Source organism: Opisthocomus hoazin, chromosome 2 (genome assembly GCF_030867145.1).
Source record: "Opisthocomus hoazin isolate bOpiHoa1 chromosome 2, bOpiHoa1.hap1, whole genome shotgun sequence".
Lineage (NCBI taxonomy): Eukaryota > Metazoa > Chordata > Aves > Opisthocomiformes > Opisthocomidae > Opisthocomus > Opisthocomus hoazin.
Genome location: NC_134415.1, coordinates 69,041,916 through 69,055,913, shown reverse-complemented (window position 1 = coordinate 69,055,913; position 13,998 = coordinate 69,041,916). Strand labels below are relative to the sequence as shown.

Genomic DNA, 13,998 nt, shown 5'->3' with positions numbered 1-13,998 from the left:
CTCACTTTTGCTTTAGCACTCTGTGATCAACTAGTCCTTCTTCATTTTCGGTTGAGCACATATATTTTTTCTGCACCACAGGACCAGAATTTACCATTTGTCTGTCAGTAGTCCTGAAAGAAAAAATAAAAAACAGAAAAAAGGAAAGAAAACAGGATTTTCACTGTCAAATTTTGTGCGGCATATAGAAAAGAGGCATTTTAGGGTTCTAAAATACCAGTGGCAGAAATAGAAAAGGAGAAAATTTAACATACTGAATAGTCATGATTTTAAGTGATGCTAATGTCTCTCAATCCATCTCTCAGTTCAATTATCAAACTCTGACAAGTTAAAAGGAAGACTGTAAATAATACTGCCGAGCGATATTCTAATTGCTACAGTTACAAAACCCAAGAAACAAGCTTTCTTGTCATTGCAGGGTAGCTGCCATCTTTATAGCCTGGCACCTCCAAATCTCAGGGAATAACTAACCATTACAACATGCAAGGGTAGGGGGGGATTTAGAGTATTGTAAGGTGATTTCTATTCAACTAGAATCTTGAACATGCATTTTTTTTTTTCTCAGGCTTAAGCCCACCTTGAATCTCTGGGTCAGCTTTACGTTTCTCCAGACACTCTATAAGATCCCTGAATGACACCTGGTCTCACATCCCTCTGTTCCTGGCTTTGTGCTCCAACTCTAGCTTGTCACTAGTACCAAAAACTGCAGATACCCACTTTGCTGTCAATGTGACAGTCTAAACCACTACTTTCCATTTACTGTGTGCATCTACATCTCTCTCCCTCCTCTTTTTCCTGTTATTTCTCCTTCATGCTTTCCCTGTAGAAGCCAACATCAGCAGTTTTACCCTGCACTGGGGGAAAGGCAGAGCTAAGGTAGGGGCTGCTATTTTGCTGCCAAGAAATCATGGCAGTCATCTACCACTTTTTCACTTAGAGACAACACGAGAAGTTGGTAACAAAGCTGGTAACTTTGCTAGTCAGATGCCAGAGGTTCCATTCTTCCCTGGGTTTGTAATTTTTGCTATAATCAATTAGTCTTTGCTCATTCAAAGCTAAAGCTACATCTCCTGAGGACTGGGAAACATGGAACGTGATTGCACGCGTTGTTCAATGTTAGCACATTGCGTACAACCCGATGTCAGTCAACACTGAACACAGATTCACTTCACCCTACCAATAGACTCCCCAGCTTCTTACTGAATCAATTAGGAAACAGCATAAAAATGTTCATAATGAGACCACGAAGGTGACGTTATCAGAAGTTTCACTACTGCAAGCGCTGGTGCTAACACCTTCCCGAGACTTGCTAGAACCAGGCAAAGGGAAATGTAAACACACACAGAAGAACCAAGCCTGCCCAAAGTTACGACACCTGGAAGTCTTTTTTGGGGATGGTGCAGCTTCCTTTCTGTACCTCATCTCTTCAGAGCCTCTGAACTCCACAGATGCTTTATAAACTGTTCCAGCCTCAGCTACACTCACACGTGAAAGGCTGTTATTGGAAGTGACATTAACATTAGCTGAGGTTGTAAAGGGACTTTCCCCTTTTCATGAATCATTACATCTCTTTTTCAGCTATCCAATTAAAACTAGAAAAACCCAGTATGCTCTCTGTGTGGCTCCTAGAAACAATCGATCTTGGAATTGGAAAGCGTCATGATGTTTACCTGGTAACATCTGTGTGAGCTCCTCATATGCATATAGACGCAGCTGCTACTACATGACCCAAAATGCTTCCACCTCACCAGTGACAGACTCTAGATGCTATTACTGTGTCCTAATCCAAAATGCTGGAGATGTAACTCATATTCAGTGTTCCTTCACAAATTCATTATCTCCACACAGAACATGTTCACCTATGATACTCAAAACTCCACATCCAACAAATGGCTTTATTTCTGTTCCTAGCAGAGAGGTGAGCCAAGCACGACTCACAAGCAGTTAGAAGACATGTTAAGGACACCAGGATAAACAGGTGGCCAGCCAGGAGCGCACCAACAAGCACTGGGGATAGCATTCATGTGAGAAACACAATCGAGAAATACTGCTGGCAACTCTTGGAAGTTCCACAGCTGTTTCAGCTGACCCAGAAGACAACTGCTGTGGTGCTGCTTTCTCCCCTGCCCCTGTAGTCAGTTGAACTCAGCATCATGCAAATATACATACGAGGTCAGTCTGACCTAAGTATTTAGCTAAAATATATACTCTAGGGTTAACAGAAGGTCAAGATGTTGACAAGAGTGACTGATACAAGAAAGCTTAATCAGGAACTACTGTCCTTGGGAACGAAGTATATGTTGGAAAAGTATGTAAGCTAATTAAGACAGTTTTGAACAATTCAGAGCTATCAGCAGAAGAACAATAAAGAGCACCCTTAAGCAAACTATCCTCATTATAATCCTAAAAATCTCACCCCTTGAGCTGGAAACCCCAGCCCAAGCAGTTACTGAGCATGTGTAGTAAATTTTAGGAGTACTGCATCTTTAAACTGAAGTGAGACAAGAACTACCCAGTCGTAGTCAGGAGGGCATGGCTGATACGCGGAACTGTCGTTTTTGACTGTCTAAATATGCGATGTGGTTGTACCCAGGTGTGCTAGCTTTGGGGAGTTACCACCTAGTACCCATCTCTGCGCAGACATGAAACAAACTGGTGTCTCGGCTCTGTGCATGGCCTGGATATTACACCCTGGTTAATGAGCTCCGTTTGTGAGACACCACCCCTTTGGCTAAGCAATGCCTTCTCCACCCTGGCACTGGTACCGGCAGGGTGAGCTAGGTCTGGGAACTGGCCTGCCTGGTAAATAATTCTGCAAAACAGAAAACGTGGCTGGTTTTCACCAGGACTCATGCACCACAGGAGAAGGGCTAGGAACACGCAGACTCAGTTTTCATAGTTGTCCCCTGCCACTGTAGGACCACACGCTACGGATGCTACTGACTGTGAACCTCAGTGTGGTGAATTTGCTCCTGTGACCAAGGCTGCAATTCAGCCTAACAGCACTGAGCAACGGAGGAAAGTGAGTTCAATTCACGTATATTGTGGATCTATGAATATTTGGTTTTGTCACATACTCTGTTCCTCTGTGTCAAAGCAGCTTGCAAAAAAAAAAAAAAAAATTACATTACTTCAAAACAGTGTCTTGTACACTTTAATCTAGTCATAAGTCCTTGAATTAGGTCAATAGAAATTATTGTTACAGGATTGTGTTACAGGATTGTGTTCCAGATGTGCTGACCAGACAAAATAATTTCAAACTACACCACTAATACAAGCACTCCAGAGTTAAGAAATAAGAGCTACAACTAGCTGCACATGAAGATACAGCTTTTAGTTTTATAAGAAAATACTGTTTTTACTGACGGAGCATTTTGATCATTCTGTACCCCAAACTGCATCTTTTTAACTCATCCTAAAATACACGACTGAATGCATTTCTTGAAAACATGCTTCTGGAGCATCTCTCCTATGAGGAGAGGCTGAGGGAGCTGGGCTTGTTCAGCCTGAAGAAGAGAAGGCTGCGAGGGGACCTAATATATACTTACAAATATCTCAAGGGTGGGTGTCAGGAGGATGGGGCCAAGCTCTTTTCAGTGGTGCCCAGTGACAGGACAAGGGGCAATGGGCACAAACTGAAGCACAGGAAGTTCCGTCTGAACATGAGGAAGAATTTCTTCCCTCTGAGGGTGACGGAACACTGGAACAGGCTGCCCAGGGAGGTTGTGGAGTCTCCTTCTCTGGAGATACTCAAAACCCGCCTAGACAGGGTCCTGTGCAGCCTGCTGTAGGTGACCTTGCTTCAGCAGGAGGGTTGGACTAGATGACCCACAGAGGTCCCTTCCAACCCCGAACATTCTGTGATTCTGTGTTTGAGTTTTCTTCTGTGGTTCTTGACTCTGACGGAGGAAATGTTTCGGAAACAGCAGCTTATTTACCTAACTTTCATCTAAATGGAAGAATACTAGCATCTTATTTTCCAGGCAAGACGACTAGGTAGGGAAAGATTTTAAGGTCCATTACTTTCATTCATATTTGAGATTTCCAGCCTTCAGTTTTTTTGCAGTCCGCAGAACTTCACTGAGAAGCTGTACCCTCGCACTACTGCAGCTGCCCATTCTTTGTGAGACAGTAAGGCCTAACTTGCAGGACTCGAAGCACGCAGGGACCAGTCACCCCTGAGACACAGTCTAGCCAAACATCCCTGACAGAATCAAGGATGAAATCTAAATATCCAAAGCAGCCTTTATATTTGCCTAAGCATAAGGACCTGTTTTCTTCTGAAACCCCATGCTGAAATCACTATATAGCTACTGCATTTTGGATGAAATACAGGGCTCATATACAGTAGTCTTCTTCACAGCAGACACCTGCTCTACCTCCAAAGAGAGAGCTTCCTATAAATCAAGTGAGGCAGGAACCTGGTGCAGAGAACCGAGACTGGCTGTGATTACACACTTCAGGTCTGTGATAAATCATACATGCAGTGACATTGTCTTTCTCCTGCATCTGCCCTTCCCCTCAACCATGCAGGACTATTTACCCAAGGGCTTGCATAAATACTTCCACAAGGACAAGAGAATGTATCTATGTGAGCAGTTTGGTCCTGCTCATGATTGCAATTTGGTTGCAAATAACCCAGTCATCACCATTTACCGTGCTTTGGTTTGCACTGCAGGGTCGTCTCAGTGCACAACCTGGACTCCTTTCAGATGAAGGCAAATTCCACAGAGAATGCTCTACAGATATGCTCCTACTGGGGTACTACTGTGTACTAATGCAGGCTTAGTGCTATAGTTCTTTCCTTTGAAAAAGGGCTTTTTGCATTCATGGCAAGACATCCTCTACTGTCAGGTTCCTTGCGCTTACAAGAGACCACTCTGAGAGCTCAGGATGTCTCTCCTCAGCCAGGACATCCAGAAAAAAATACTTCTGCAAGACTTACAATAGATCAGAATGGAGGGGAGGGTTGTGGGGAACCAAACCAAGCCAACCAATAAAAAATACCAAAACCAAAAAACTCCAACCAACCCACAGCAAAACACCCAACCAAAAAAATATACAGACAACCTCTGTCCTTCCCCCCAAAAAACACAAACAAAACCCTGCTCAACCAAGAGTCAGAACATGCTCAGTGAAGACAAGCTCTGTGGAATTTGTTTTCTAAAAATCTATCCAGTTCCATACAGTAAGATTATTACCTGCGTAAGTGCCTAGATAAAATTCAGAGCTTCCTTTGAGAGACTGAATTTAAATACATCTGTGACACAAACTCTATCTCTGGCTAAAACATGACTTTACTCCAAGACTTGCAAACATTTAAAATTAAGTGCTTCAAAAGCTTAATTTTGCAAATGCAGAAAATTTTAGCTATAGTGAAAGTCTGATGATGCTTCATCCAGATGAAAACTATGTCCTAGAACTGGAAATGAAGAACAGTTTAAATTAATTAATGGTATTCTTCAGGAATGTTGATGCCCTGCTTAAAACCACAAGGTAATAACCTTAGTTTGCATTTCACATGTTGTTAGAGATATTCAAAGTACAAAAAACAGTTGCAACTTGCAGCTGAAGAGCTAGTAAATGCCAGTTTTGCAATGCTATGAAAAGAATACAGCTATACCCCGGATGATATTTTCTGTGCCTTGTACAAACTCACCCGCTGATTATTTCTGGGAATTTTGAAGAAGCCGTTTCAGAACGGTATGTAAGGGATTCTAGCCCACTTTTTTGTTGCTGATATTTATTAATCAGATCCATCAGTACTGCCTGGTGCCCAATCTTCTTCACCAGCTGCTGCACCATACGATCATTAAGAGCCAGAAGAGCTGCTCCACTTACTTCTTCTTCTGTAGGTTGAAGGGGATTAAAGAATTAATGTAAAATAATTTTATAGTTACAGTAACGTTCTATATGGCTAAAAACATGATGATGGAGGAGGACAGGTCAAAGGCAAGGATTCTTTCTACTGGTGATTCAACTGTGAAAAAGATTATGTTTTAGCTCCTGTCCTTTCCCAAGCAGTGCCAGGAGTCCTAGTCACTGGCCAGATACCTTCCCATGACAAAAAGCCAAGGCTGAAAAGTACAGAAGTAGTGAGCTGACTATTTTAATGCTTTAAAACAGGCCTTGCTTAGACCGCAGCAGGCTGTCACTTCCTTAATGAAGGAAAGCAAGCTTTTTAAGAAAGCACACAACAAATAGCCTGTCCACATGACAGTTTCTCATGCATCCTTCTGTAGTGTTTATATGCTCAGACATAAAACATTTACACACTACAGTTGCATTATTTCAAAAGGTTTATACAATATAAAATAGGTCCTGTTAAGCCTTTTAAACTGCCAGTTCTGATTCAAGGTGTATCTATTTATACACAGGCTTAATCTCATCCCCCAGCATTTCTCAGACAGTTTGTAATAAATCTACACACTTACTTTATCAGATCTATGTCAGTTCTCACCTTAATACATTTCTATAAAAGTCTGAAGTTAACATATATATATATGTGCCCCAAAACAAAGTAGGTAGTTAAAGGCACAGAAAGAAACACTGAACAGACCCCACACAAACAACAAAAATGCTTACCACGAAACTTAGGAACTAGTTCTCCTAAATTCATCTGTCTCAACCACTTGCAGACTTGATCAACCGACCAATTTTCCATCTTCAAGTAAATTTCACTGTGAAATGAAGAGAGAGGATTATTTTTATGCTGAACTCTAAACTGAAATCCAACACTTCACAGGAAAAAAATGCACTTTGCAAATAATGTTACATTTACATGCTCTGAATAAAAACAGTGCAAAATAATCCAACGAATGCCTGTTGCAAGTGGCAGTTTGCTTGGATCCCTTTCTTCACCTCCTCTCCCTCCCCTGCTTTCCCTCTGCTCAAAGAGACAGCCTCATTCCTTATAAAACACGACCTGCTCCAGTACCATTAACACCCAGGTTTCCACACAGAAGAAAAAAGGTGTGAAATTCACCACCACCACCAGGCTCATCAGGAAATGGCTGACATTTTACAGAAAGAAAAAAAAAAAAAAACCCACCACAAAACCACCACACCATCAGAGAAGAGTCTGTCACATACATGTTTATAGTAAATCAAACGCCTTAACCCGCTCTGCACCACCAAGCAGGTACCCAAGCAAATACTTAACCCTTGATTACCAGCAATCAGGGGCAATAAAGCTCCTGGAAAATGGAGGGGAGGGGGCTACTCCCCTAGTTCGTGGCTGGCCCCGTCCTCCCAACTCCAGCGCTCCCCCGCAGACGGGGCCGGCTTGAATTGTGACACAGTTGTGTCTCACACACGGAGCTCATGAGCCGGTGTGTAACATCCAGGACGTGCACAGAGCCCGAAGAGCCGTTTATCTCTGGTTTTGCACAAAATCAGGTGCTAGGTGGTAACTCCCCAAAGCTAGCACACCTGGGTATAATCACATTGCATATTTAGACAGTCAAAAACGTCAGTTCTGTGTATCAGCCATGTCCTCCTGACTACAACTGGGTAGTTCTTGTCTCACTTCAGTTTGAAGATGTTATACTCTGGAAATTTACTATGCATGTCCATTAAATCAGAGTGTCTGCTTGGGCCGGGGTGTCCAACTCAAGGGGTGTGATTTTTAGTATTATAATGAGGATAGTTTGCTTAAGGGTGCTCTTTATCATTCTTCTGCTGATGGCTCTGAATTGTTCATCTTAATTAGCTTACATACTTTTCCAACATATACTTCCTTTCCAAGGACAGTAGTTCCTGATTAAGCGTTCCTGTATCAGCCACTCCTGTCAACATCTTGACCTTCTGTTAACCCTAGAGTATATATTTTAGCTAAATGCTTGGGTCAGACTGACCTTGTATGCATACTTGTATGATGCTGAGTTCAACTGACTACGCTAGCACACCTTTCTGACACACTTGTAACAGAATTTACACAATGCAGACAGAGTTAGTACTTCCCCTAGCAACACCTACTACACAGCAATTGGTTAGTAGTTTACGTATGTTTTCACAATCATTTTCATCTACTATGCATGCTCGAGGTTAAGGGTCTCTGCTTGGGACGGGGTCTCCAGCTCAAGGGGTGTCATTTCTAGTGCTATAATGAGGATAGTTGATTTAGGCATGCTTTATCATTCTTCTGCTGACAGTTCCAAATTGTCCCAAAACATCTTAATTAGTTTACATAGTTTTCCAAGACTTTGGAAAGTTTGTTCCCAAGGACAGTACTTCCTGATTAGATGTTCCTGCTTTAATCACCCTTGTCAATTTAACATATATCTTGGCCTTCCATTAAGCCTAGAGTACATATTTTAGCTAAATACTCAGGTCAGACTGACCTTCTGTACATACTTATATAATGCTGAGTTCAACCAACTACAGGGCTACACCGCTTACCAAAATCAACAGCAACATCCTCAAGAGAAGATTACTTACAAAGGCAAAGCTTGTCCTACTCTTCCAGTTCAACAGAAAAGAACTCTCTCCGAGGGTGATTTTCTTATTAATGTGTTTTAGTTCTACTACACAAAGGAGCACCAAGTGCTCCATGACCATGCTTGCAATCCACAGAAAACAACTACAGAGGAAATTATTCAAGGAAGTTTTTCAGATGAGAACAGGAGTGTCTGGCATCGTTGGCCAAGCATTTTCTTTCTTAAAATACATCCATGAACATGTCCTGAGCCTGCAGTGAACTCCAGGCTAACGTGAGGATTCACCCACATAAACCTTATCATGTTCTGGTCCACTGCACTACCAAAAAAAATGCACAGCATCCTTGAATAAGAACATTTCCATTTTGATCCTTCAACAGCAGAGAGCCTCAAAACAGATGCCCTTCAGCTTGTGCTCTTGTGCCAGTAGACTTTGGCAACTTAAAAGGGTTAAGTTTAAGAGGAATGTATTCCTGAATTACATGAGTGGATTTAATTTGATATGACAACAGTAGCCGTACAACTCCTCCCCCAGGCTAAGCAGCAATAACAGGGTGTGAAAAGTCATTATTTGTTGAGAACTCTGGTGTAAATTAAAAATCACACCTTCCTGTCACACTTCTTACTTCCTTGCAAAGAGTAGGGCAAAAAAAAAAGGCTTCAAAAACTTGGAAGACAAAACTGAATGCAAAGCAGAAAGATACTTGCCTTATCAACCAAGTAGTGTAAAAGTAGAGAGATACATTAAAATGGTGGAAAAGTCACTGCTTTATCCTATGAGGAGACTAGTACGTGTCCTGTCCCACTCAGTGGGAAAAGGGGAAGGTGAGTTTTCAATTCTTTGTGCCGCACCCAGGAGTCACAACAATGACCTAAGAGCCAAACTACAAAGCTTTACTTGAAATTCACTGGAATTACAAAAGATGGTAACTTTGCAACTTCATATCATTACTTCTAGCACAGTGGGGTTAGAACAGATATTGACTTGGCAAAGCTTACAACAGCATAATGTCTGATTTTACGAAACCCCAAAATATAACAGATTGACAGACTACCAGCAACATTACCTTATGTGCCTAGAAAGTCAGAGATATAGAAAGAGAGAAAAACAAAAGGAAAGATAAAAGATATGACCACCCTTGGATCCAGCGACGGTCTCTGCTGGTGGTCAGGGTCCTGCGGTGGTGGGCACACACCAAGGAGCTTGCCCGCTCTCCTTTTCATGTACTTCAGGGTTGCACAAGCCTGGGTGCTAGGGGGTTTCCCACAAAGCAAGCACACCTGCTTACAATCACATCTCATATTTATGCAGTTAAAAATGTTAGTACCGCCTATGAGCCATGCCCTCCTAACTAGGATTGGTTAGTTCCCGTCTTGCTCCCGTTTAAAGCTACAGTGCTCCTAAAATTCACTAGGCATGCTCAGTGAGTGAAGGTCTTTGCTTGGGCCAGGGACTCCAGCTCAGGGGGTCTGATTTTTAGTATTATAATGAGGGAAGTTCGACTAAGGATACATGAATTTTCAGTTCTGCTGCCAAGTTTGCAACATACATAAAACATCTTAATTAACTGTTCTTCTCAAGGTCCAGTTGCTCCAGCATGTCCTTGGTTAAAGATACCAAGTGTTTGTTCTTCTGACAGGGGGTGATTCAGTGTAACAACCTCCTCCGCTGAGCGGGTCTGTCACCATGAGATGTTCCTTATCTGGAACCCTGGCTGCTGTTCAACAAGCATTAATCAGCTGAGGTTCAGAGATTGTCTTCAACACTTCGGGTACCTGTTGTCCCTCCTTGGGCAAGAGGTACTGCTGTGCATCCCAAAAGTTGTTGAAATGAGTTGGTGGGTGTTTGTGGAGGGGGTCTTGGTGGTCAGCCCCCCCCCCCCCCGCCTCCACAAGGCTGGTCACTTAACTTCCTTGCCTACGTAACACCACTGATGGAGAGAGCTGGGCTGCGCAAGCTGTCACCCTGCCTCCGCAGGGTTCCGCTCGGCTGCCACAGTCCCTTACAACCATGAGGAAGCTCCCAAAGCACAATGTCTGATTTAGGAGTTTGCTTAATTCGCGCGTCTCTGTCTTGGGTTTCTCAAGATGGTTGTTTGTGACAATTGCTCACTCCAATCCGGGGCTCTGCAGCATCCTGGGACAGTCCTGCAAAAGCAGATGGACAGATACCAACGTTTCAAAAAGCGCCACGTGAACTACAGCCATCAAACAGAGGCTGTTTTAAAAAAATCAGATTATGTGTGTATTAAGCATAACTTGACACAAACACTTTGAAATGCTTCTCAAATGTGATTTCACTTGTGTGTATGAATGAGAAAGGAGCCAGGAAAAGAGCACACCTGTCTTCTAGCAGCATTATGGAGGCAACAAGAAAGACTGAGCATGGATGCTGATATGTGTCTTCGTTAATGATTCTATTTATTACAGTAGCATCAAAAGACTATCCAGTGAAGGGTTCCCTGTGCTCCATGTGGTAAAACATGTGAAAATTTATATTCTCCCATCAACTCTTAAAAGTCAGAACAACAAAAATCCAACAATGGCAACATTTTAAAGACAGACAATGTTTTAGCAATTTACAGCATATCTTCAAGTCAAATTCAGAACAGTTCTAAGTGTGAGTGATCCCTGTCTGTTAATAAATACAGCCTATAACTGGGATCCATTTCTTCAAATACCTAGGGTGAATGTCTATCGTTAGGACTTAACCAGCCCTGATTAATGCAATAAAGTAATGAAATTAATGAAAATTAATTTTTCCTAGGATGAGTCAGGACAACACTTACTTTTACGGTAAAATCCTTCAAGACCAAAGAATGAAAATGTTGGTTTTTAATCAGATAAAGCTAAAGACCTTTGAATACTCCAGATTTCTGCTGATGTAGTTAGTTACACAACAGCAAGAGATGAGGTTTCTGACCAGCACGCCTGCGCTGGGAGATCCGTATTGCAAGTGCACTAATTTACCATGCAGCTTGTTTTACAAGATGGTGTAATGAGCTACCATCAACGTGAAGTGACACTTCTAAATGAATAAACCTGTATGTCAAAACATTTCAGGAAGGAAAAGTGTTATATCTGCTTTACATGCTGACTTGTGAGAGTCAATGGTATCACAAACTACAAATACAGGAGCCTTTAACAGGCCCCTACGTTGATGTCATTGAGGTAGGAATGAAGGTTAATTTTAGTACATTTTAGTACAACAGTGAGGAATGTGATGCATGCACATCTACACATCACAGCTATGTGGTGCGTTTTGCACAGGGCCAGGTCTCAAAGTTGCAAGAGTGTGAGTAGGAACTGGTGCCCACCAAAGATATAAGCAAAGTATCCTGTGCGCATTTTTGATGCTCTCCTAGATTAATCTTTGTATGCATTACGGAGACTTTATTATTTTCATTCCACTTACTGCCAACCTATTTTAACATTAATTAAAAACATATTCAAGCAACTTTATAGAAGGCAGAATGTGTCATCTTGTATCCAGTGCGGACTTATCATGAGAAGAACATCTGCTGTTCACAAAGCTTTTCAATAACATACAGGGAATGCTCTCCAAGAGACCACTTCTGTCACCCTCCCCACGCCACAAAGAAAATGCCAACAACTTATTGCTGACCTTTATCAGGCACATGCTAGCATGAAGCATTGCACTGAATGCTCACAGAGATGTCCAGAAGAAGCGGTGGCATTGTCCCAAAAATCAGAGTTCTCTTATATGGTGTGCAAAAGGCTGATCAACAGACAGAGTTCAGACAGTTCTTTATGTCATGTCTGTGCAGAGGTGGGTGCTAGGTGGTAACTCCACAAAGCTAGCACACCTTCGCTAACACCTGGTGAACTTTTCTACATTTTGAGCAACAGTGATCAGTACTTCTACAGTTCGGCTTAATCACGCTCTTTCCCATTGGTCCTTACATGTCTTGTCTCCACTTGAACTTACACAGCATGCTTCGTTTTTGCTGCACGTTCGATGAAGAAGGGTTTTTTTCACTAGATGGCTTTCACTACATGAGGGCAGGTTTTTTACCGTGCTAATTAGGCTAGTTCACTCATAGTTTACGCAGTCTTCTTTTTATCGGCAGTTTTGTTTTGTTTTGTACTTAACTTAGTACCTTGCTTTAATTACAACTGTGGCTCTTCAAGGCTGCCATGCTAGTCCTTATCAGTTCCTTGTGTTCTGCTGTCCTCCTCTTAGCTGTTTGACATCACCAGCACCTTGTCCCCCCATCCCAGTTGCAGCAGGGATGATACGGAGGGGGGCAAGGGGCGGTACAGCGTGTCCCCCCCCCCCCCCCGGGGTTAATCCTTTCCCTCTGGCTTTCAGCGATCCTTTGAGGCCTGCTTGCTCTGGCAGCAATGTGAGGGGAGGGAAAGAAACTTTGAATATCAGTGTAGAAGCAAATCTTAAAGGGGACATTTCAGTCCTTATTTCTATGCCATTGTAGAGTAAGACACATGCAGCTGCAAGATCCGGAGGCACGCAGATGTACTGTAGATGCAAGAGAAAACTCATCTCACCTAAGGCTAAGGCTATGTAACAAGATCTAGCCAGAAAACAGGCACAACCATTACTCATCTGTAGATAAAGAGAAACAAGCTAGACAGTCCTTCTAAACCTTGATCAGAGTCAAGAGGAGTATTAATGGTTCTAATGCCTGTCGATTGACCTTATCAAGCAGACAAATTCCTCTGCTGCAGGAATGAACTCCGAAGAATATTATAAAAAAATCAACTTCTTCTTTAATGCCTGTGCTTCTGATTAAATATGCTGTTTCTAGTATCCAAGTTGTTTCTAGTATCCAAGTTTTTACTATATGAACTTTAAAAATATTTTTGTCTGTACTATCTACAATGCTACTGGAAAAATGAGCTGTCCCACTTCAACAACAAGATTCAACCCAAGTACGAAGTTCTTCTCTCTGTTACAGCTGTACGAGCTGTTTGGTAATTTGAAAGGAAGAAAACAAGGTTAATTTTACTATATTCTAAGGTGATGTAATAGTCATGCAGCTGAGACTCTATCCTTGCTATCACTGGCAACAGTGAACAAGCCATGAAATAATACATTTAGCTCTAGGAGAAAATGCCTTTATTTTTAAAAAAACATAACTTCTGAATATTAAGCTCCTGTAAAATCAAACCCTTTTATATTAAATTTTAAGAAAACTGTGTCAAATTAAAAATAGAGAGTTATTGTACTGTCCAAAACCAGGACACTGGATATTGAGAACAAGAAAAAAATCAAATCAAGGTTAAAAATTCATGAATCACAAAAATGCGATCTCATGTACCACAAAGAAAGCAAACAGACTGAAGATCTTCAATACAACGCAGGGGCTGCTTCACAAAACTAAAGAAAAAAATGATTTCTTCTTCTAATTGATATCACACTGACATTTCTTTCCTCGCAGAAGTACAAATTTCTCACCAAGACCATCAGTACTGTTGATCATGTCACTGTTTGCTGGCTTAGCAAAGGACTCCAGCTCCTGTCATTGAGCAGTGCAGAGACCTCTGACATTTAAGCCCTGCAGTGTGATTCCACAGTAGC

General features: G+C 41.9%; 1 protein-coding gene across 1 annotated transcript in view; it reads right to left on the bottom strand.

Moving 5' to 3' along the window:
- SAMD3 (sterile alpha motif domain containing 3) overlaps window positions 1-9,805 on the bottom strand; it is a 47,332-nt gene extending 37,527 nt beyond the window's left edge. The window contains exons 1-4 of the mRNA XM_009931972.2: window positions 9,576-9,805; window positions 6,586-6,680; window positions 5,660-5,849; window positions 6-113 (exon numbers count right to left, since the gene is read on the bottom strand). Of these exons, the coding sequence (XP_009930274.2) occupies window positions 6-113; window positions 5,660-5,849; window positions 6,586-6,664 (377 nt within the window). The 5' untranslated portion in view covers window positions 6,665-6,680; window positions 9,576-9,805. The remainder of the gene's footprint in view (window positions 1-5; window positions 114-5,659; window positions 5,850-6,585; window positions 6,681-9,575) is intronic.
- Between the last annotated feature and the right edge of the window lie 4,193 nt (window positions 9,806-13,998).